The sequence below is a fragment of the Centropristis striata genome, chromosome 16 (assembly GCF_030273125.1).
Source record: "Centropristis striata isolate RG_2023a ecotype Rhode Island chromosome 16, C.striata_1.0, whole genome shotgun sequence".
Taxonomy (NCBI): domain Eukaryota; kingdom Metazoa; phylum Chordata; class Actinopteri; order Perciformes; family Serranidae; genus Centropristis; species Centropristis striata.
Window position 1 is genome coordinate 16780959 of NC_081532.1, and position 25457 is coordinate 16806415.

General features: G+C 39.2%; 1 protein-coding gene across 1 annotated transcript in view; it reads right to left on the reverse strand.

Moving 5' to 3' along the window:
* Positions 1 to 387: 387 nt before the first annotated feature.
* kiaa1109 (KIAA1109 ortholog) overlaps positions 388 to 25457 on the reverse strand; it is a 106496-nt gene continuing 81426 nt past the window's right edge. Inside the window, exons 71-91 of the mRNA XM_059352715.1 lie at positions 23733 to 24001; positions 23327 to 23542; positions 22862 to 23042; positions 21214 to 21403; positions 20697 to 20858; positions 20452 to 20591; positions 19534 to 19732; positions 18126 to 18326; positions 17783 to 17959; positions 17147 to 17284; positions 16411 to 16656; positions 15203 to 15356; positions 12803 to 12960; positions 11643 to 11832; positions 9693 to 9910; positions 9066 to 9317; positions 6761 to 6964; positions 5784 to 5978; positions 4663 to 4797; positions 2742 to 2904; positions 388 to 1330 (exon numbers count right to left, since the gene is read on the reverse strand). Coding sequence (XP_059208698.1) covers positions 1114 to 1330; positions 2742 to 2904; positions 4663 to 4797; positions 5784 to 5978; positions 6761 to 6964; positions 9066 to 9317; positions 9693 to 9910; positions 11643 to 11832; positions 12803 to 12960; positions 15203 to 15356; positions 16411 to 16656; positions 17147 to 17284; positions 17783 to 17959; positions 18126 to 18326; positions 19534 to 19732; positions 20452 to 20591; positions 20697 to 20858; positions 21214 to 21403; positions 22862 to 23042; positions 23327 to 23542; positions 23733 to 24001 — 4005 coding nt within the window. The 3' untranslated portion in view covers positions 388 to 1113. The remainder of the gene's footprint in view (positions 1331 to 2741; positions 2905 to 4662; positions 4798 to 5783; positions 5979 to 6760; positions 6965 to 9065; positions 9318 to 9692; positions 9911 to 11642; positions 11833 to 12802; positions 12961 to 15202; positions 15357 to 16410; positions 16657 to 17146; positions 17285 to 17782; positions 17960 to 18125; positions 18327 to 19533; positions 19733 to 20451; positions 20592 to 20696; positions 20859 to 21213; positions 21404 to 22861; positions 23043 to 23326; positions 23543 to 23732; positions 24002 to 25457) is intronic.

Below are 25457 nucleotides of genomic sequence, written 5' to 3' on the forward strand. Positions count from 1 at the left end.
ATGTGAGTTAAATGCTCGCCACGTCAGAAATTTAGTGTTTACCGTTTAGCGCATTAACTATTTTTTTTTCGCAAAAGAGAAAAACACCTCAACCAAGCGGAAAAACTATCATGCAAATTTTTAAAAGTTTTTAAAATTTTGGTGTTTCAAGTTTTTCTCATGCAATTTTCTCAAATCTCGCATAGAAATTTGTTGATGGAAACCATGACTTGTGACATCATCAGGGTTATCTTTCAGATTAAAGACAAGAAAACTGACCTTTATGCATAAGATCTATGCAATGAACCTTTAACAGAAATTTTACACAATTTCTTTAATTTTAAACAATACCTTTTTAAAAGTATTAATTTTAACCACTTGATCAAAAAGACAGACTTGAGCTTCATCTAAAATTGAATGGCAATATTTTATTAAGTTAGGAAATCAACATTTTTAAGAAATTTAATTATGTACACTGGTTCTACTGTATGGATTTAAAAAAAGGACAAAAATAAGCTTGACACACCAAGCTAATACATGTTATAGACTTTGCGTTTCACATACCCATAAATAGTGATCTCGGTTCAAATTATAATTACAAGTTCATGTCATCCTCATGAAAGATGTGCCGTAACCTCCAAGTGTTTATTTGTTCACATTAAAAAAAAAAAAAAATCAAGAACACTGTCACTGAACTGTTCTTAAATATCTTAAAACTACACTATAAAATACATAAAGCATATCTACCATGTGTTCCATGGGAAACAAAGAAAAGGCAATGGTATAAGAAATCATTTCTCATGAAATATTGGTAAGCCTTAAAATAAACTTTCAAGCGATTTCAGTAAGGTCATTTACAACAGGTAAAAGAGGCAAGGGTTTAACCATTAAAGCAGTCAAATTAATCTAACATTTGCTACTTTGTTCAAAATATACAGAAAACAACATTGGTGCAAAATGCTTCAGTCAGAGCTGCTAGTGGCATGCTCCACAGGAAACAACTATGCTGAAATTCACAGGCTGTAGCAGGTACGATGGGTACGTTCGACAGATGTGTTGTACAGTAGTGGCTTCGTAATACAGTAATCCAGTGTCTGTGACCTGTAGCTTTGATGACAGTGGTGTGACTGCTCCTCAGTGTTCCTCTTTGTCTCTGCCTTTCTTGTCCTTCTCGTCCTGCAGGGCCGTGCCCAGCTTCTTGATCAGCACCGACAGCACCTTGTCCAGCGGATCCATCACGCCCCTCTGCAGCCACTTGGGAATCGTAGTCCGGGCGTGGTGGAAGCCCAGTTTTTGCAAGATGTAGTCCACGCCCACTGGGTCGATCTTACGTCCTGTCCAGGAGATAAGCCTGAAGACGGAGGACGGGGTTTAGTTCAGTCAATGATCAATGCAGACAGTATATGCTAATTATTGGAGAATAGTCCCAACTCAGATTAAGAAAAGAGTCTTTAAAAACGACATATAAAAACTAATTTGTTTATTTATTTCAGTTCAAATATCCTCACCAACAGAGATAGAATGCAAACCAGTAGTTACTGAAGCGTTGAACTTTGCTCGATTCTTTCCATTTCCTGCTACTTTGTAATTCTCTTCCAACAAGTCTCAGAGAAAAATATTGGATTTTTTACTACACTACATTATCCAACGAAAGCATATTATACTTGTATTTTGGGTTTCTGCTACAACTGATTTACATTCTTTCATGTTAAAAAACACAAAAGATTATTTTTTTACCATATTATGAATAAGTCAGTAAAAATGCTCTGTTTTAGCACCCATCTCTTTAAGCTTCACTCCAGAAAATACCCCGTCTGCTCTGTGTTTCTCTTGGCAATTCTGCACCATCATCGCAGCCGGGGGTGACTGTAATGGCACTGTCACTGCACTTTCTACCTATATATAATGTAGTTGTGACATCACAAGCTTACAGAAGTCCAGACTGCTCATTTAAATGGAGAGTTGATACTGTTTTGTAATTAAAATGACATTGAAATTGGAATAACTATTTACAATATTACACCTTTAATGACCCTAAAAAATGAGCCATATCTCCGTAATTTATTTAACAGATAATATAACCTGATGGATGTTCTGCAGAATGAGTAATTTTACTTTTTATGTAAATGTTATTGCCATTACTTGTGTACTTGAACTTAACTAAACATTTATGATGGTATTCCTACATTTTAATCAAGGCTGAATATCTGTCACTTACAATCCACTGCTCACAGTTAAAAACCTTACAGAACAAAAATACACTAACCAAACAAACATGATGATTAAAAAATATATTTCACTGTCATTTATGCTGCAAAAAGTCAACAGTATATTCTAGTGTTACTACAAGAAAAAGCAGTTATGTTATTTGTGCTATAAATATTAGAATGTAGTATAAGTCAATATAAGTCACTCTTAACTGATAAAATGTTTTAGTTCAGTGCGTAAAACATAATTTGAATTCCATTTGCCTGGCTTGTTTTGTTTGTTTTATTAAACCTAATAGTCTTCTACAGTGACACATGACATCCTTGTGTATCTGCTAATTTTCTCTTTGCGTCACTAGAAATGTGCTGTGACCACAAGGTCACAGAGAATGACGCTCCCACAGTGTCACAAGTGCTTTTCTCTATTTTGTCCTCTGCTGGATTCCAATGAGCATTATTCATGACTGAGCACTGTGACCGGATTTAACTCAGTCATATTGTTACCCAAAGAAAAATAAAAGGCGTCTGTCTGTGGCTCGGCGGAGCAGAGCTGACCTGAGTGTCGGCTCCAAGTGCCATGTGTTGCACATGAACTCCCTCCAGTCCACCGTGGTGTAGTTGATGCCGTCGTCCTTGGAGTCTGTGGAGCTGTCGTCGTGCAGGGCCGTGGGGCTCTTCTGGCCTGGTCGGGCTGCGAACATCCGCGGGGCAAAAAGGGCTGCGGACACCGAGGGGAAATAAAGGCAATAAGGTCGTCGCTTTGCACGCTCTGCCGCCCTGATGTTCGCTCTTTAACCCTTTATCAGGCAAAGAACTATATTTGGTAACTTCAGGTAATATTTTGAGAAAAAAAGTTGCAAATTTATTAGATTAAAGTGGCAAATCTACAAGAAAAAAAGTTGCAGATTTAAGAGATTTAAAGTGGCAAATCTGCGCAAAAAAAGATTTAAATCTGCGAAAAAAGTTGCAGATTTATGAGAAAAAAGTCGCAGATTTACGAGAAAAAAGTGGTAAAAAAGCTACTTTTTTCTCCCAGATTCACCACTTTAAATCTCATAAATCTACGCATTTTTTTCTCGTAGATTTGCCACTTTAATCTCGTAAACTTTTTTCTCAAAATATTATTTTCATATGTTTTTTTTTTTTACACATTCTGACAGTATGTAATATCCTCCAATATTCTCTAGGGTTGAAATTTGGAATTTGCAAGTATTTCAATGAGTGCCCTATTAAGGGTTAACATGCATGCAGATGGCACTAGGGATGGGGGGGATATATCCCCCCAGATTCATAGTGATCCCGACCCCCCCTCTACATGAATGTCAGAATTTTTGACGTTGTTCCCAGTGCTCCAACGTTACGGTAAGAACATGTTAGACCCGCCTTCAAAATGGAACCAAACACAGCTTTCAAAATAAGAGCACGTGGATGTGTTAGCAGAGTCCACCATAGAATTTACAAGAAGACTTGACACCCTAGATGGACATGAAATTGCCCAGCAGTATGTTCAGGGTAATGAAGGGAGGAGAGATGTTTTTGGGTCCTTCATTGAGTCAGTTTCAAGTCGGTGAATTGGTTTGGCTGCACTGTAAATTTCATGTACAAACTTCTTTTTATTAATGTAAACATGGTGGTTGTTGTTTACACTACAGTTAATTTAAAAATGTAAAAAAAATGTTTTGGGTTCAAGCATGGAGTGCTCATAACTCAATAACTCATTGAGGTGAAATAATTTGCTGACAGCTTGGTCCCCCCCAGTCCATTCAAATCCCATTTGCGTCCCTGCTCTTAAACATGGCGAACACAATCTCCGAAAACAACACGCAGAAGTAGAACACAATAAACATCCATTACTATCTGTGAAAGCGCTGGCGGCACCTTGATAGTATAGATCTAGACTCCATTCACATTCAAATACCCGTCTGCCCTACTTTAATTCATCAGGATGGATCAAACTGATGAAAAACTTTTCTCTTTCTATTCAGCTGCAGAATCAACAGAACAAAGTCGTGGCACTATTCTAATTGTCATGAAGAATTTGAGGGTTGCCGGCATAAAGAGTGCTAATTTGTTCCTTTGTGACAATGGGAAAGCCATTAAAATGCTGCCTGCATTGGGCACTCTGACCTCCCCGCTGTGTGTGGAAATAACACTCAGCTGCCTGCGTTTCATGCTGCTCTCCAAAATGTGTCCAACAGCATACAAACAGCTTCACAGCTACATAGGCAGACACATGTCTTTAATATTTTTATTTTCTCCTTGGACCATTTCAGGAGTCATTTTCTTGACATGCTGATGTCAGGGTCCCCCCCCTCCCCCCTCTCAAACGAAACTATTTTTGTTGTTTCACCCATTGTGGATGACGCATGTTGCAGAAAGCGTGGACAGTTGAAGTGCCTCACATGGTTTATTTTCTCTCCGACTGACTGACTTTAAGGGTAATAGAATGAATGAATGACGATGTTAAAGCCAAAACCTTTCTCCTTCTCCTTCAGGTAGGCGGACACCAGGTCATGGAGGAACATGATGAGCTCAGCGTCCATGGTGACACAGATGTGGTCCGTGAATTCTGTCACCACGCTGCACTCCACTTTGGGTTTGCTGTTGGAGTCTGGAACAAATCAAAACAGAGAGATAAACGTTCTGGACCAAAGACAAACCATTGTTTCTTATACTTAGACTTCTTTAAGTCTGAAAGTTTGCTGCTGTGAGTATACAATTAGTATAAACGGAAACTTTCCCAAGATAATGGCTCACTTATCTCAAAATAATCAGAAACTTTCTCAAAAATCTGCGTACTAATTTAAAAATGAGAAACTTCCTCAAAAGACAAAACAATACAAAAATACATTTAAAAAATACTTACTTATCTCAAAATAATGCCTTTCTATTCAACTTCTCTATTAAGAGATTCTCAAAAAAAAAAAAGTAAAAATAATGATAAGCCATCTCAGAAATAATAAGAAACTTTATTAAAAAAAAGAATAACTCACTTATCTCTAAATATTTGAGATTACTTATCTCATTTAAAAATTAAAAATAAAAAAAAGAATGAGATGCTTCCACAAAAAATAATACTCTTCTGATAAGAAAATAATAAGAAACTTTCTCAAAAAATCTGCAAACAAAACACATTTTTTTTAACTTTCTATTCAACTTATCTCTTAGACGTTTTTAAAAAAAATAATGACTTACTTATCTCAGAATAATGAGAAGCTTTATAAAAAGATATGACTTAATTATCTTTAAATATTTGAGGTTATTTATCAAATTTTTGTTTTATTTATATAAAAAATAATGACATTCTTCCCCAAAAAATGATTTAATTATCTCAAAATCAGGACGTCGTATCTCAAAATCACGAGTTCATATATTATAATATTAAGAAACTTCCTCAGTTATAAAACTGGGAGAAATTTGCATCCATAAAAAATTCTTGAAACCAGAGCAAATCATTTAAAAAATGAATATAAAATTAAGGCACAGATGAGGTCATGTTAGTGAAGGACTACAGTTTACACAATTAAAAGACTTCAACAATGTTTTTTTTTTTTGCCTTTATGTACCATTACTTTACTTTTCTGGCTCCAGTCCTACCTGTCAGAGAAGGCTCCTCAGGATCTTGTACATGGATGGACTTGAAGTCCAGCTGCATTCTGGGAAGAGCGAAGATGGTCTCAGTTTCGTGGTTGTAGCTGGAGGAGCTGCGGAAGCTGCTCAGCAGACTGGAGCTTTTGGCAGCCACTCCGCTCTCTTGGTTGTTGGCTTCCACGTTCCTGAGCAAGTTCAACTCTGAAACGAGAGATAAGACATGTCAAAACTCTTTAAGGTCAGGTTCACGCTTCTCTACTTCTCCGCTTAGTTAAATACTATCTGCACCTATTTTACATTTGAGATAACAGGCAGCAGCTGCAAGGAAAGGCAGACAGAAAGTTAAAAAAAAGAAAGCGCTGTGTCTGTCTTCTTTAAGTCAGAGCTGTCTGAAGTTGAGAAAAGTTTGACAAGATACTTCAATGAAATAACTCTATATACTCATTTGGCACTTTATTAGCTAATAATGTAGTTGAATGCACCAACTCTGCACTGAATCCAAACTTCATGAAGGTTATCTTGATTAAAGTATTGACTGAATTCGTGCTGTTGAACTGTACTGCATTATACGGAGATAAACTACTACTACTAAACTAGATAATAATTTCCCCATAAAAAAAAACGTATAATTTCTATTATTCTTGTCTTCACTATTCAACACAATGAAGAAATACAAGGCGACACTGCAGACCACTTACGTCTGCTTTGGTTCTGAGTTGGATTTTATAGTTACTGCAGTTTTTATATTATTATTTCTGTGAAATAAAGTAAAATTGAAATCTATAACTTTGTCACATGATAAAATAGACATCAAGGAGCTTTCTGGTATAACTCAATTTCGAACAAAAATGTAGTAACTGCAGTTAGGCTTTGTAGGGCAGTGTAATCCGGTATGGCTGATAACTAAGTCAACTTACTGGAAAAGGTATCAGGAAAAACAAAGCTGCATAAATAGTCAACATAGATTTGAAAAACATGGTTACCTTCATTCCTCATGGCAGTGACATAGTTGAACCATTCTTTGACTGTGGCGACTCCATGTGGGGGGTTTTCATGCCGGCGGCGGGTTATTTTGGTTATGGTGGCCATTGGACTTTCCAGTGCACCGCAGGGTTTGGTCACCATCGTGTTATGGCCAAGATGGAAATCCAGTGTCTGAACAATGTAGGTGGAATCATCTTTGGAGCCTGGGTGTGACAGAAATGAAAGCCACGTTTATATAAAGCAGGGGTGGCCAACCCGTGGCTCCAGAGCCTCATGTGGCTCTTTAGGCCGCCTGCGGGGGCTCCCCGTGGCTTAGACAAAAAAAAAGATATACATATTTTTACATTAAAATGTTCATTTATCAATGGTGTAGACCAAAAGCTATTTGTATTCCTCAATTGTAAAATTGTATAGCCTTTTTACAGCATATTAAAAACGTTTTGACATTTGAGTCAACTAAAATGTGCTTCATAGCTTTCGAAAGTCTGCGGCCCGGCGCCTTAACCTTTAAATTTTGCCAACTTTGAGTTTAGTTTTGAGTTCCCCGAGATAGACTAGTTTTGAAAATCATATTTATAAATGCTCAATATGACTATTAATAATGTTGGTAGGCTAATTTAGACTTATTAGGCTGTTAACTTTCATTTTAGGCTCAATATAAGGTTCGTGGCTCCATTACGCAGTTTTCTCTTTCTTTTGGCCAACAGTGGCTCTTTAGTTAGTAAAGGTTGCCCACCCCTGATATAAAGGGATTACATTACTTTCTTTCAACAGTAAAAGAAAAGATTTATCAAAGCTTTGTCCAACGGGAGGGCCACAGTTTGAGACTTTGAAAACCCCTTTCTGTAAGTCATTATAATCTTTTCATCATTGTTTCTGTGATCATTTGCCCTGTTGGTCAGCACTACCTGCTTACATCTCACACAACGGGCATGTAGGGATGAGCTATCATAGGCGTTACAGGGCGGAGGTAAGTTTGTTATAATGAGAGACTTTTTTGAAATAATGACCTGGTACAGAACCAAAGTAATGACTTCGTATGTCAAAATAATGACACTGGGGCGTGACGATTAAATGCCATGGAAATAGGAAATACTCACTGGTGAATGTTTTACATTGAAATGATTAAAAACGCCAGTGAATATGCAACTGTTGCAATGTTCATGTTCTGTTCAATAAAAGGTTCAAAAATATATTTGTATATCTGGCAGTCTGCTAAAATACAGAGCTTTTTTTTAATCAAAATGCTTTGAGTGGACTTGAGTTTCCTCTGGTACATACAGGTGCATCTCAATAAATTAGAATATCATAGAGAAGTTTATTTATGTCAGTAATTAAATTCAAAGTGGAAATAACACATTATATAAACCCATTACACACAGAATGAAACATTTCATGTCTTAATTTATTTAATTTGTAATTATAATGATTATGGCTTGCATTTAATGAAGACCTTAAATTCAGTGTCTCAAAAAATTTGAATATTACAAAAGACCAATTTTAAAAAGTATGTTTAATATGGAAATGTTGGCCTCTAAAAAGTATGTCCATCTATATGCACTCAATACTTGGAGCTATTTGATATGGACTACTGGAAATGGACTTTTCCATCATATTCTAACATATTGAGATGCACCTGTAGTTCCATAATGTATATGTCTAGGGCTTTTATTGTGAAAGCATAAGAACGGATAGAAGGAATCTGGTAAGGGCTCCCTTTGTCAGGGTTAAATGAAATAAAAATTTACAGTCTTGGCACTACAGAGCCTCTGTGTTGTTTTATAATCCTCATAAGTAAACAACACAAAGCAATTAGTTGTTGCCTTTATTTGTGGTGCAAAAGGTCAAAAAATGAAAAAAAAACAACAGCTTTTTGAAAAAAACATTGACGTGTTGATATGCGGCGGTGTGAAATGGCCTTTAGTATCTCGTAAGAATTACTTAGTACATCAAAGTAATGTCTGTAATTAGTATGAAATTATTCAAAAATAATTATTTAATATTTCAAAATAATTACTTGGTTTTTCAAAATAATTACTTAGTTTTTCAAAATAATGACTTGGTATTTCAAAATAATGATGTCGTTTTTCAAAATAATGACTTAGTATTTTTGAAATAATGATGTCGTTTCTCAAAATAATGACTTATGAGAAATAATGAGTATCTCGAAGTATAGCATTATAAAGACTTACAGGATCTTTTTTCCATCACATAGGTAAAAATGGGCTTCCATAGATTACAGTGCCAAACCCAGTGCTACTGGAAAAAAAATTAGCATTTATACAAAGAAAATTTTTGTCTCACCGTCCTCCCAGATCTTCTGTGCCTCCGTCCAGAAGGCGATGTTGGGCTCTTCCAGGTGAAACAGAGCCCACGACTTGGAGCGGAAGTTGGGCCCGTGGAAGCAGGCCAGGGTCATGTGATTGCCATGGAGGCTCATTGAACCGCCCAGCTGCACAGCGTCCTCCGGCAGAGGCATCTGGAAGAGGGAGATGTGGCAGCCAGCGATTACCTTCAGCACCCCGGGCCAGTGTCGGTGATGGGCCGCATCCATGTCTGTGTGACAAAGACGGTTAGGAGACACAAAATGAAGAGAAGACAGATCGATTCTGACTTGAACATGAGGCTTGCTGCCGGCGCCAACAGGATCTGTTTTGGTGTATTATGTTGTTTTTATCCTTGTATAACCTCTTTTTAAATGCATGCTGCTTTTTGTTTGTTTTTAATTATCTCATGAGAAGGTTTGATTACATTCAGTTGTTGAACCACCTTGTCAACTGTTTGAAAAAGTAGTATACAAATTAAGCGTATTAGAATTACAAATCAGTTCACTTCCTATTACCAGCACGACTGCCTAAGACGCTTGCTGTGCATGCCTTATTATTCCACAGTAAATAATTCTCTCAGCAGTATAGAAAGAGGCTTGCTTACAAAGCTCTGCAGATCCTTTCTCAGTGTTGATGACGGGGGTTTTGGGGGGCAGGTAGGGACCAGGTCCCCAGGTGGACAGGGCCCGCTTGCTGGTGTCGAACTGCTGAGTGAAAAACTCCTGCAGCTTCATGCCGATCTTGATGAGGTCTGGTGTTGTGGAGCGTGAAATGATCACCTGGAAAATGTCCCACTGCAAGTCTCCATGGACGAAGATTTCACTGGAAGGACAGAAGGAGGAAAGATGGGGAGGGAGAAGGTGAGGAAACAGGGAGACGGAAGATTAAAAAGTTGAGATTGCAGGAAACATTAAAGAAAGGCAAAAAGCAGATTGTAATAGTGCAGATTAATCGCCGCTGCATCTGGAATGACAGATCTGAATCATCATTTTGCTACACTGGCTTTTCAAGTAATTAAGAAAACCATATTGAAGGTCTCATTGGAAAAAATCATGCTCTAATGCAGATATTTGTGAATATGTAAATCCAGGTGGTATTTGTTTCACCAGGCGACATGAAGCAGGAATAGGACTGAAGCAGACTGGTGTTCAAACCGCCCATAGAGAAAACACTGAGGTCGCTTTCACATATAAAGTCTGTTGGACTCTGTGTGATTCAGTGGTGATGTTTCAACATTGTTGAATTGGGTTCATTGGGTTCGGTTTGCTTCCGCACTGTGCTTTATCAAGTGTACCAAGCATTGTAAACAAATGTCACGCTGTTAATGCTGTCCCTCGTCTGTTGGACAGAATATGAAAGAGCTTTTTTGAGAGACACTTTTTTGAAGCAAGTCTCTGACTTTAACGTGAGTTTTTTTTCTTACTTTTATGCAGCACTGATCCGCTGTGCTATTAAATCCATTAGCCACCATCCTGTCGCTAAACAATTTGAAGACTTCTTTGTTTTTTTGTGTAGCTACTAGCAATTGTGTTATGTGATCATCTGACGATAAATCAATAAGAGCCTTTGTTTCATCATTAGACCACGTCTGTCCACAAGACATTTTTCAAGCCTGCTACTACCTTGCCTCATGTTGATTCTCAAATTTCCGCGCACATTTAACTGAATGTGCTTTGTTTTGTTTTGCTTTCTTCTTTTGTTTCAGACTGCGTTTTCACATGCATTGAACCAAACTCTGGCACACTTGGAAGTTCAGTTCTTTAGCCAGCTCCAGGGTTCATTTGAGCATTCACACCAGCAAAAAACAAACCGACTATCCGACAAAATGCACCAGAGTTCAAGTGGACTAAATAGCTCAGGTGTGAATGCTCCCTTAATGAATGATAACACAATAAAAGTGAACATAATCAGACCAGAATCCGACCCAATAAAAGTAAATGAACCAAAACGCAGTGAATTGTGGGCTACCTGTGCAAATGGTAAATGGTAAATGGACCTGCACGTATATAGCGCTTTCCTAGTTGCTTTTGCGACCACTCAAAGCACTTTACACTACAGACTGCGCTCATTCACCCTTTCACACACACATTCATACTGGTGGCCGAGGCTACCCTAAACGGTCCCACCTGCCACCATTGGGAATTCATTCACACCGATGAACGCAGCATCGGGAGCAATTTGGGGTTCAGTATCTTGCTCAAGGATACTTCGACATGTAGGCTGCGACGGGTCAGGGATCGAACCACCAACCCTTCAGTTGGGGGCCAACCAACTCTACCAACTGCTGTTTATTTTTGTGTTTACATTTCTTTACTGCCATCTTTTCAATCAATATGAAATAATAGTGTGAATAGATTTCCAGCCCTCCACCTTCGTACACGCCCCTCTTCAAATAATTTTTCTTAATTTGGTCCGCTTACATTTCTGCACTGTGAAAGCAAACCAGAATAAATACAGAATGAACCAAATCTATCAAATTCACTCTGATTCGCCCTTAGAACTCCATCAAGTGTGCTATATTTCAAGAACCACAAGCTGTTGTGTAATTTCACACCTCTTCTCTGATAGGCTGGTGTCCACGGTGCACAGGTTGACCTTCCATTCATCCTGCAGCTGCAGGTCCGCGTTGCTGAAAACTCCCATCAGGATGCTGGAGCCCATGTAGTCCACACGTGCCTCAGTAGACCCCATGGTGATCTGGATCTTATGGCTGGGTTGCTGGTTGGGGTGTTCGGAGATGTGGGCTAGAAAACAAACAGGAATTGATTAACATATAAGTGGCGGCTTATAAAGGCATGCTGCCAGCAAAAAATGAGCATCCAGTAGATTGCAAAATCTTTCATTTACACATCATTTTTTGCCAAATACTGAGCTAATGTTTTATGAAGATTAATTGAAAAGATTTTGCACATTTTTTAAAGTCTCTCACGGGACACATTTTACAGTATGTAACAGAACTATTAATATTATATATAACATGGTTTCCTAAGAAGGGGCTGGAAACACATCTACTCTTTCTACCCAACTGAGAAATTGTGAATCTTGCCCTGCAACCTTTTAGATATTTTTTGGGGCATTTTCAAGGCTTTTAATGAGAGTGACAGAGACAGAGTGAAAGGGGGAGACAGACGGGAAGACATGCGGGAAAAGGGCTCCGAGTCGGATTTGAACCCGGGCCGCCCGCTCAAGACGACAATGCCTACCAATCTAATGGGACGTGCTCTACCAGGTGAGCCACTGGGGCGCCCCAATTGTTTTTCTTTTAACATAAGAATTTTTTTTAGCCTTATGGCATCGTTCTCTGTGTAATTAACTGCTCTCTATGGAAGCACTTTGTAAACTGCTGTTTTTAAAAGGTGCTATATGAATGAAGTTATTATTATAAAGGAAAACACACCTTTAAATACATTGCATTTAGAAATGTAGGTAACATGTAATATGTTCTATATTAGTTTATCAAATGGCCAATGCAATAAACAGTATCTATAGTACAGTATCTATTTACAGTAAGGGGAGAGGAAGGAAGAGTAAAATGTGAATGTGTCTTTTAGTGTGTATTATATATATCCCTGAACAGCTCCTAGTGTTGTGTGAGAACTCTGCACTGAACTCTGGCTCAGGTCCATTTCCAGTTTACAGTCTGCCACAACAAGAGCTGCTAACGAGTTGAGAAAAACACCAGATGCCTGAAAAGTTGAGGCTTTGTTTACTCACAGACCATCTCCAGGGTGTTCACGTCTATATTGCCACCCACCACCCCGCCCTTGGAGTCGAGCTTGGAGCGTCCGAGGCCGACAGACATGCTGATCTCCCGGTCCCGGTTGCTGCCCACAGACAGTCGGCCCTGACTCTTCAGCCCGCTGGTGGTCCAGCTGCAGGGGCAAACACAACTGTGAGTGCTGCGGAAAAACACTGCTGAATAATGCAGAAGTTCTCTCTACGAACCATAAAGGACTCTCATTGTGAGAATAAACACAGGTAAGTGAAAGGGGGGAAAAGCAGCAAACCTAAGTACTGCTTTGTGTTTTTTTGTTTATTTTTGTTGATGCTAATCGGACTTTGAACAAGCACTTCACTTTTGCATGAAAGTTTTAATGATAGAAGAATATTCGGAAGTCCTAAATAATTTAAACTAGAGAGAGAGGTCGTGTGTACTCTGACTTAGAGAGGGAGAGGCAGGAGACATATGTTAGCCCACACATTTCCACATTTTTTTTTAAACTTTATGATGACGCAGAGCTCATAAAACAGTACTGCCTCGGTTATGAGGGTGTTGTGTTTGTCAGTGATTCAGCAAGATTTTCTGCAATTCTGCCTTAACTGTAGGGAAGAAAGTCGGAACGGCTGCACATCCCTGCGACCGGTGAAATACAACAGTGTATAAGAGATGAATTGAGCCCATAAGTGTGGGCGATCAAGGACCATAAAGGGCTGGAACAGCAGCGGGAGATAAAAGTGCAATTCGAAGCAAAGAGACACCCCAGAGACATATTTCTACACCAGTGTACACGAAACAGCCGATTACTCCAATAAATGTATATAAATGATGCTGACAGTTTAGTCAATACTCTTCTTGGCTTGAATTTATATCTTCACCTTGACTTTCTCCATAGATTCTTTCACACTGAAACAGTGTTTTCCAGACAGTATTATATCATGTGATTGGGCAAGACTAATTATAGGGACTGTTTTGAGCCCCTCATACACTCATTTACCAAAATGTACTTCTAGATTTACTTTTAAGGTCAACTCTAAAGGAGCAATGTGTAGGATTTAGTGGCATCTAGTGGTGAGGTTGCAGGTTGTAACCAAATGAATAACCCCTCCCTTTCCAAGCATGTCAGAAACCTACAGGTGCATCTCAATAAATTAGAATATCATTGAAACGTCCACTTCAAGTAGTTCAAGTGAAATAGCCCCAACAAAGTACAGAGGGCATATAGATGGACATACTTTTAAGAGGCCAACATTTCCATATTTAACATAATTTTAAAAATAGGTCTTTCGTAATATTTTTTTTTTGAGACACTGAATTTTAGCTCCTCATTAAATCCATCCATCCATCCATCCATCCATCCATCCATCCATCCATGTCCGATTATCCGGGGCCGGGTCGCAGGGGCAGCAGGATAAGCAGGGCATTCCAGGCTCCCTCGCTTGAGGCAGTACCTCTCTCCCCACCCTCATTAAATGTAAGCCATAATCATTATAATTAGAAGAAATTCAATAAATTAAGACATGAAATGTTTCATTCTGTGTGTAATGGATCTATATAATTTGTTATTTCCACTTTTTGAATTTAATTACTGACATAAATAAACTTTCAAAGATATTTTAATTTATTGATGTGCACCTGTACATGTCAAGTCATGAAAATGCAGAAAAAGGTGCTCTTTAGAACTAGTGTTTGGTTTGTCCCTTCTGGGCTACTGTAAAAAACTGATGGCTCAACATTGCGGTGTCTGTGGAAAAGAGACCTATTCACTATGTAGATATAAAGGGCTCATTTCTAAGCTAACAAAAACATAATGACTCTTAGTTTCAGGTGATTATACAGTAATAAAAACATAATTATGATTATTACATTCTGCCAATAGCCTCCCCCTAACTCCTACACACTGTTCCCTTAAGCAACACTGAGAGGATTTATCAAGTCCTGAGGGTGGATGTTTATGTATAAATATTTCTTATCATTGCATCATCTGTTTATATTTGTGCAGACAGAATACACAACATGAGGCACAAACTGTTAAAAAAAACAACTAAGCATAAGATCTTACTGTTAATTATATGATCCTTAAAGGAACCGTTGGACAGTTTGGAAATATTCCTATTAATAATAATAATAATAATAATAATAATAATAATAATAATAATAATAATAATAAATACTCTCATTCTGGGACACAAGAGACACCTGTTTGATGTAGCTGTTAGTTCTTTCCACCTGTTTTCAGTCTTTATGCTAAACTAAGCTATTGTTCTTCTCACCCAACTCTCAGAAAGTGAAGCTAATTAACGCAGCAGTGAACTCCAGATATCAGCATTACAAAAAACATTGCGAGCTCGGCAGTTCTTGGCTCATGTAGAGAAGAACAGCAGCTGATCACTTACGTGTTGTTCCCCATGACGTTGCTCATGTTCATTTGGACGGTGAGCTGTTTCAAGTTGATGGCAAACACCACCAGTGTCTCCCACGGTGCCCCCTGCTGTCCTGCTGCCTTACCATTTTTACTGAAGGAAGGGGTGGATGTTTTTGTCACCGAATCTAGACGACAGTGGACAAAGATTGGGTGAAAGGCAGAAGTAGACAAAATTATGTTAATTCACGATTCCATTAAATTGTAAATTGTTTTCACTATAATGGTTGTTAAATTTTCATTTAGCCCCTTAGTGTTCCTTTTTGCTGCATTTCTTCTGTCAGTGGGCTTAGATTTAAAGCAGGTACCAATGATGTCATTATATCTCTTGGGGAAGATGTGAAATAAAGTTCAAAAGTTGGACGAAATTTAAGCAAGAGAAAAACTGACATGGCGATTTTCAAAGGGAAGCCTAGACCTTTTATCTCAAGATATCTGAATGAAAAAGAGTTCGATGGGTACTGGAAGACTCCCCTTTAAAGACACACACACTATAAGCTTAGGCAAAACACAGGCTGTTCTTTTCCTGCCACTTAATGTATGTTCTCACCTATTTTATTTGAATATTTCTGCATAGCCTAAACACTTTATTAATAATTGCTGAGATTCATCTCAAAATATTCTCCAGATTCCCAGCTTTCAGGTGGTCTATGCCACTTTTATGTGGCATCCACTATTTACAGGTGCATCTCAATACATAAGAATATCATGAAAAAGTCAATTTCCAGTAGTTCAAGTTAAATAGACATACTTTTCAGAGGCCAACATTTCCATATTAAACATATTTTTTAAAATTGTTTTTTTGTAATATTAATTTTTTTGAGACACCGAATATAGGTCTTCATTAAATGTAAGCCATAATCATTATAATTAGAAGAAATTAAATAATTAAGACATGAAATGTTTCATTCTGTGTATAAATGACCTATATAATGTGTTATTTCCACTTTTTTAATTGAATTACTCACATAAATAAACTTTTCCATGATATTCTAATTTATTGAGATGCACCTGTATTTGCTATCTCCTCCTAAAAATCCACTGCCCCACATTAAAAACAGGGCTGGGATGTTAAGGAGTTTACATCTGAATTGTGCTTCCGTGTTAAGACTCAAATTGACGAAACATCACAGGGGATATTGTTGCTTGAGTTCCATCTGGAAATGGAAAGAATGTAATCACCTCTCCTGGGAGCAGAGGAATCAGACACGCTCCTGGTGCGTCCAGGTGCAGGGGATTTGAGGTGGCCCAGGCCGCCCGGGGACATGTTGCTTCCGGTGGAGTGCTCTGAAAAGACGTTGGGGGATTGGGGCATGTGCTGTGTCCCGGTGCTGCCGTCCCACGTCCTCCAGTAGGCTTTCCGGCTGGACTCCGGGGACAGATGCTGGGTAACGTTTTCAGCCGAGTCAGGGGTGGCGGGGCCAGAGGCTGAAGCGAGGTAAAGGTTGAGAGATGTATGTTAAAGGACAGCATTGGAAATGTCAACACACAGCAGTGGGAGGAAATGTTGGCTGAAGGAAGGTCAGCGAGATTGGATATTAAAAATGAACATGAGCCAAACCAGTGGAGATTTGTTGGTATACAAAGGCGGACGTGTTTGAAAAATCTGAACATTTTCTTGTATATGTCTGCCAAAAAATGTTCCCCTTACTTTTATCTCTTCTTTTAATTGAAGGATATGTTAAATGGTAGCAATACTTTCATACAACAGTCAACAATGAACAGACATAAAGTAGTTATTTTGGGAAAAGCACAGGAGAAAAACCCTTAACGACAGAGATGTCCCCACTGAAACGCACAAAAAACTAGTTTTGATTGCAGGGCTATTACAGCATAAAATCATGCATTCTGTTGTAGACTAAGCCTTCTTCTCATGTTTGTCCTATGGGGCAAATACATTCTATTATCCTGGTTTCACCTGGAAGGTTTATGGTCTGGTCTCCCAAGAAGAGGCGTCTGGCGATACTTCGGCGGTACCAGGCTCTCGGGAAGGCCAGGATCTCACTCAGTCGTCTCATATCGTACTTGAAGGAAGCTGAGCCGATGTCACACACAGCTGGAGGGAAAATATTACATTTGTTCAGACATGAGACATGTCTTTAAAAGCAATTATTGGTCCTTAAAGCAAATCTAAAGTCATTTACAGTAAATCTACAGGGGGAAAACTACTGTACATCCTGATATTCAGAGACTGGAAAAGAGCACTTTTCATCCATCATGCTCTCCGGGTTCATTTCTAAGCTTCATTGTGACAGGAAGACTTCAAACACTGCCTTTGTCTTGATGTAGCTCACATCAAAGTTACCGCAGAGCAACTGATAAAATTTTATGACTGGAAAAATGTGCTTCATATCCCCAAAAGACCCTACTCCGTGTTCAGTTGAGTCTACTTCAAATACAATTTATAAATTGCTCTTTCTGGAAATGTATCAAATTCCTGGACTTTCTCTGACCGAAAGTAAACCTTCACAAACTAGGTATTCCAAAATGTCTAAGACTGAACGCTGAACAGACTAAACGTGGAAAGACGTCTTCTTCTGGACTGACGACGTACCTGAGATGTTGATGAGGGTGGTGTCCATTTTGCCACCTTTGGCAGGAATGAAGCTTTCAATAAAGGTGGGGCCTCCAGTCCGCCTCATCCTGGATAAGCTGACCTTCACAAACTCCAGGTTGATACTCAGAGAGTCCTTCCTTCCAGTTACAGATGAAGGTTCCTCATCTACTGTACCTTCAGGAAGAAAACAGCAATAATCAGGACCATCGATAAACTTTTATTTCAATGTTTGTAACGGCGCAGGAAAGGAGGATATTTAGTTGTTATCCGACACAGTAGAAACTGCAGCCAAGTGTTATTAGAAAATTTTAATATTCCAACAAGTTTTTCCTCTCCTTACCTAGTGGCCCGGGGCCCGGAGGCAAGCCTGTGACAGCAGATTTCTGCTTCCCGGCGCCGTAGGGGTGGAAGACGTAGAGGGAAAAGTCAGACATGCAGGCAGTGAAGCTGAGGCCCGAGGAGTTACTGGGGGGGCCGGTGAGGTCGGACTGGCTGCTGCTGTGGCGGCTCCTGCCCAGAGGGCTGCCAAGTAACGGAGACGCTGGAATGAGGGAAAGGAAGGCGGAAAAACACAGGAGTTTAATCAAGCAGTCGTTTTCAGTATGAATAATTAACTACGATGTGACACCCATCAGTTGCCTTTATTTGACATTAATGATAACGTTTCATAAGAGGGCTAATTAGAGCAGAGATCCAAATTGAGTGTCTGCTTAAAAGTTAATGCATCACATGCACATGATGGTCATTTTTTTTTGCTTTAGAATAAACTGCACATTTATTATGAAAACCAAAACGATGAAAAATAGAGAAACTGTCTCAAAATAACGACTTAGTATCTAAAAATAATGACACAGTATCTAAATCATAAAATAAACACACGACAGCCCTGTAGCTCAAGAAAAGACTTAGTATCTCAAAATAATGAGATATTATCTAAAAAATATTGACAAATTATCAAAATACAACCCATTTACTTACTAATTTTGACAAAATTGCTCCCTAAGTAATTATTTTGACATTCTTAGTACTTGTTTATCATTATAATGACTGAAAGAATCTTTTTTTTCGTCTTATTGCCTGAAATGATTTTCTGCAGATAACCCTGGATTAAATAAAAAATATGACCTGAGATGCTCTATAAAATAGCAAAAAGAAAAACCAGGGCAGCAGTTGCATGATCTTGCAAAGAGACAGACTGGAGAGCAAAGTAATGAATTTATGAGAACAAGCTGTGAGCAACATTAAATCACACAGGGCCCAGACATGGCATGGAGTGACAGCTAATGGACATGCTCACAGTGTCTGAAAGACGAGGAAAAAGTTTGACTGCAAAACTTTTGCTCTTCACATATCGTCATTATTCCACAAGAAGAGCTCTAATGTAACTATTTTTCGGGGGAAATTGGATGTTTCTGGGTAAGCCAAATAAATACCACTGTTATCAACCATCATTATAAACACACAGAGACCGTACTTCTGTCCTTCACAATAAAATACTATACAGTAAAAACAAAGATGTACCTTTTAAGATTGTTGACTGAAATCGTTCTTACTGCTTTCTCTCATCAGATTTACTTTCATATTGTAATTAGACATGTAAATCTCCATGTACATATATTAAATTTCACACGTAGATTGTTAAATATGTATAAATCATTTATACCTACTCTGGTCGAAATGACCATTAAAACACCGGAAAGTGCGGCACTGTCGATGTGTCCGGTTTGGTGTGCAGTCTCTATACATACCTTTGCTGGGTGGTGGTTTGGGGATGTGCTGCCCTGGTGGGGTGGAGGAGGGGGGAGGGTGAGGTCCCTCAGTGGGATGGGGGCCTGTTGGGGTCTCCAGCTCTCCACGGTTAGAAGAGAAAACCAGGTCCAAAGAGGGCAGTTTGAGCATACACTCCACCCTGGACATTGGCAGGCAGCTGAAGCGAATCTGAGAGGGCTGCAAGCACAGATGAAGGTGTAAACGGCGATCATCTGACCACTTGTGATCAGATTGCTAGGAAAAGGGGGCCAAACATCTAGCCTATATACGATTAACGCTATTGAAAAAAAAAATGTTATTGTTATTTTCTAATTTTGCAAATGGCTTGACAATAAAGATTGTCACCCACTGCTCACCCAGTATCAGACTCAGCTGAAATGCTAGAGCAAAGCCAACTCAATAAAAGAGCATCTGCAAACTGAATCCTGTTTACTATTAATTTTATATTTAAGCATTATTTTTAGACATTTCTGGGGGGCTAATGAAAGTTTTACATTTTTATATTATAACATTTATTGTTGTATTTTTTTTTAGGTATCATAAAGCGGCACTATTTTAGCTTTTAGGTGAAGTTATTTGATTTGACAGATGTTAGATTTTTCTGCATTTACTGCAGTCAGAGGCATTAATTTAAATCCAGTGACAGATGAGATTTCAGTCTTTCTGTTTGAACAAAGATCACAATCATGTCAGAGAAGAGATGAGAAGTTTTGTTTTTAAACTACATTTTGAACTGAGCCATGTTGGTTTTGAAAAAACTGACTCTTCAGAATGAAACAGATCCAAATCTTTCAAATTAAGGTGAAATTAAGATTTTTTGTACAGATTTGAGTGCATGGATGCCGTTTTAAATTGTGACTGAAAAACTGTAATAATAACTGTCAGGTTGTGGGTACCTGGACTCTGACGTAGACGACCACGTCCACAGGGAAGGAGGAGTAGGCCGATGTGGAAGAGGAAACCAGAGAGGTGGTGGATTCCTCCAGCTGCTCCACCGTCTCAAACGGACCCATGTCCTCTTCCTGGGAAGCCACAGCTGATACACAAAGACATGCACACAATGACAGTTTACTATGAATGCCAAAAAGGAAAGTCCTCCAAGACCATGCTCCGGAAAGATCACATGGTGCAACAAACAAACCTGCGTAACTCCTTTCCACTGGAGTGATAGGAATGGTTTCCAGTGCTTTTTCCAGGAAGTCCAGCAGGCAGGGGCTGATGACCATTTCCTCCGGCAGAGTCTGGAGGGCCACCCAGGCGTACAGCTTGGCCGTCTTTACCCCGCCACTGCCTTTACCTTTGGCTGCAATGACACACGGGAGTTTAAATCATCCGCAGGCTGGACTTTTTGTCGACAACACTTTTGAAAGTTCATTTCTTAAACTTTAAATAATCTGGAACCACACTAAAAACAGCTTTTTAAAAATTGTCTTTGGTGTCTTCCCCTCTGTGGTACGCATCAATATGCATGAGCCCGTTCTGATCAAAGGTGCCCTCTGGATTCATGCCTTAAAATAAAGGATGAAATCACATGCATTTGATTCGCTGGGTCCACGTGTGGATGTAAAATCATCAGATGGGAGCGCCGCGGCACTCTAGTGTCAGAGATTACAGATGGTGCTAGGGCATGCAAGGAAAAATGAGGGAATGCTCAGTACCTGATGGAATAGGTGGGGGCGGGGGAGGTAGGAGCGAGTTAGTCTTGCTTTGGACTGCATTGGGAGGGATTGGAGGGCCGATATCTTTCATACCATACAGCTTGGACTCTTTGGAGAGAGTGCGAGGTAGGGAGGATCCGCGCGAAGCGTTGGGCGACTCCGTCTTCAATGTCTTGGAATTGTAATGCAACTGAGGGGAAGGACAAGAAAAAAATCATCATTTAAAGAAAATAACAGTACAGAGTAGAAAAGTGGACAATATGGATGCAGAGAAAAAGCTGGCTGTATCTATTTATGGTTTGATTGCGTTTTTTTTTTTTTTGTTGTATTTTGTCCGTCCGTTTGTCGTGAACATAGGTGACTTATCAAAGGTGTAACAGGACATACGGACATTAACACAAGACGTATGAAACCGATGTTATAATGCTAATATAGTACTGATTTTTAGTTGTTTATGTTCCTGTATGTGTGTGCGTGTGTGTGTGTGTGTGTGTATGGAAGTGTGCCATGTAAGTGTGTCTTATATACTTATTTTTGGGCACATTCTCATTGAAAAACATTTCAGAATTTTTTAATGACTTTTCAGGGACCTATAATGAAAATACCATCACACAAACAGAACTGACACTTTACTCCAAATGTTAAGGAACCTTTTTCAATCTCTAATAGTTGGTTAGGTTCATATTCACATCAATACCTTGTACTTTATTGTATTTCATGGCTGTCTAATGGCTGATACAACTTGTATCAGTATATAATATTAAATGTACACTTGCTCGGTATTATTCAAACATATGAGATGAAAACATAATTTCAGCTGGCTGGCATACATGGAGGCAGAAAGCAAGGAGAAACACATACATGATGGTAATCAAAACTTCACACATCATCGCTAATTAGAGCCACGTTACGTCAACAGCTACAGAAAATACATTCTGTGTTATGTTTCATCACATGGATGGTTGTCAGTGGTAGGTTGCTGTAACAATTCATTTTGTTAAATGCCACAAAACTGCCCGACTTTTCCAAAGATTTTGCCATTTGATTTTGAAATCCCATGACTTTTCCAGGTTTTGACCATAGGAACCTTGATAATTGTGACCAGAGGAATGAGCAGGTATGTGCATGTGCGAAAAGAAGTAGGAGAGAGAAATAAATAAATGAAATAAAAAAAGGTAAATTCATGGTAGTAATAATAATAACCTTGATTAGTAAGTTTAATAACAAAATAATAATAATAATAATATTAAGAACATGTCAAGATTCTTAAAAAGCTACTAAATGAATGTAAACGAAAAACAATAAACACACGAGAACATTCCCTTTCATACTCAGTATACAGAGGCTAGCTAAGTTAAAAGAAAAAGATAAAAAGAAAAAGAAAAAGAAAAAAAAAGAAAAGAAGAAGAAGAAGAAGCCTAACCCTAAGACTTTTTCCCCCCTCCCTTTTTTCTCCTTTATTTAGTTTTCTTATCTTTTTCTCAGAGGTGTCATTGCCTTGACTTAGCCAGTTCATCATGAGTGAGATTGTGATGTTGTTATTTTTCTTTTCTGTCTAGTTTTTCTGTTGTTTGAGCAACCCAGGGAAAAAAACAGTGAATAGTATGAGGGAGAAAGAAAAAGAAAAACAAATACAGAAGAAACTGACCTTCACGTCTACTCCTGGAATGTAAAAGACTGTGGTCTCCATGTCATTGGATTTGGTCTGCAGGGAGGAGGGACACTTCTTGCCAGCTAGCAGATGGGTGGTGGAGGTGTAGGTGGGCTGTAGCTTCTTCTTCTTGGGGGGAGACTCCTGGTCCAGACTCCTGAGGCTTCGCTCACAGCTCCTAGAAAACCCACAGGGGACACAAAGAGCACTGTTATATGAAAAAGATGTGCTTATGTCTTCTGTTTAGTTACCTGCATGGACAAAGTTTGATTTCTTGTCTCCACCGAGGACAAGCTACAGCATAAAATGTCTTCTGGCAAGTGGATTTCATAATGTAGAGTTTGATTTGACTCCTTATTCGATGTTATCTCAAAAACAGCAGGAAAAGTGAGTCAGACTCTAAATAAAATTCTGTTCTCTCTTCAGTAGTTATGAGAAAAAGAAATGGGCCTTTCATCGTACCTCCTGAGGGAAATGTCCTCATGCTCCGGTTGCTGAGTAGTGGGGTGAAGGACACACTTCCCGCTGTCGATCTCCACGCGGACATCCAGCTCAAAGTCGATGTTTCTTTCAGTCGTCGGGCCACTGAAGCCGCGGCTGGCAGGTGTGCTCGGCCAGCGCTCGCTGAACAGCTGACTCACAGCGGAAAACCCCGAGGGCTTCCTGTGAGACGCTTGGCTGAGAACAAAGAAGAAAGGGAATGTTTAGTGAATGCCGAAAACTGTGAAGCTTTATTTATAGTACAAAAAAAAATAAATGATGACAGAAAAAAGCTTTCACGCAATTGTAATGGGAGATTAATGGTGCCTCCTTTCATCTAACATTCATCACAAGAATGTTTGAGTAGACGAAAAACAAAACAACTCACAAAGGCCTCCGATAGCTCGGCGGTCTCTCCCGCTCAAACTCGTCCTCCTTTTCGGAGTCTTCGGAGGAGGAGGAAGACAGGTCGTCGCGTCTCATGTCGTCGTGCTGGAAGGGAATTGTTGGTGAGAAGACAGCAGGGGTGCCAGGAGCACTGAAAACTGAGTGTGGGCCGTCGGTAACGGATGGAAGATGAAGATGATGGTGATGATGAGGATGGGATGTCTCATCAATGCTGACTGACAACAGGTCCACCTCTGTCTCCTCAGGAAACTTCAGACAAGGACAGAAAGTCAAACTCACACAAAGACACAAAAAACTCTTCCTACTTGAAAACATGACGTCCCAAGTAAGAAGGAATCACAACTTTGAAGGACATAGTGTTCTGTTTACTGGACCGAAATGTATTCTCTTATTATTATTTATGACAAATGATACAATCAAATGTCCCAGCACTATTTTTTTGACATGTCCAATAACAGAACACTACCAGCCCGCAACAGTTCCCAGAGGAGCTGAGAGGTCATGCACTTTCTTAGAGGAGGAATGAAAGAGAGACAGCGTGAGACGAGGAAAATGATGCGACACCCCGACAGGAGAAAAAGGTGAAACACACTCTCAAAAGGGTGACAATGGAAAGATGCCCAAGAAAGTATATAACAGTAGTATCCTTGACAGCAGCTGGGGGAAAAAGCGTGACAGCTGCGACCACCTGAGCATGCATCCACGCTTTCATGCATTCCCACAACCTTCAAACACCTGACCTCCATGCCAAATTTCATCCGTTTAAGGGAGAAAACTATGGCCTTTAAATGGTGGGGAGATTCTGACCGACCGACCGACTGACTGACTGACTGCAGCTAAAAGCTACGCTCAACTGGGTCACATGGTGCCTCCTGCTAAGCTGTATGACAATGTACAATTTTTAAGCTATGAAAGGAGCATGGCTACAGTTTGGGGGTGGGGATAACTAACATCACTGAAACCAGAAAGTCTAAAATAAATGAGTTATGAAAGGGGCGGGGCTTGGGTATAGGGAGTGAGGCTAACCCACATCAAGGAGGGAAGGGAAAACAAACTCTCACTCTCCAATGAGTTGGTTTTTTTTTGAAAGAAGGAGCCTCCTTGACAATCTTGTCTGCTAGCAAAACATTTTTAAATGGTCAAAATCTGTTGTGGGGCAGAATATACTATCAACAAGTTAAGGAACCAGAACTAAGTTTTTTAAATCGGAAAAAGTGGATATTAGCTAACATTAGCAGCTAATAGCCAACATGTCCTCTTTGGTAGACATACATCTATTTTCCATGGTTTTCTTGATAATAACCAAAATCATTATCAAGAAAACCATGGAAAATGTCTAGATATCAGCTCTTAAATTAAACTCTTATGAGCTATATTTGTTGTTATCATTATATCTGTCCAAACAAATGTACCTTTAGTTGTACCAGGCATTAAATGAACAATAAACTGAAGAAAACAAGGGTGGTCTAATCATTTTTTCCATGACTGTAGAGTGCTAAAATAATAAAATGCTATGTTTCAATCTCGCGCATGGTTTCTCTGTATCCACTTTTTGCTTATTTAAAGTACATTTTTTCGGTTCAGCAGTTTATAAAAACTTAGTTCTGGGTTCTTTAACCTGTTGGTAGTACATTATACCACACAGCAGCTTTTTACCCTTTTTCTGTTTTTCGCTAGCAACTAAACTGTCAAGGAGGCTCCTTAT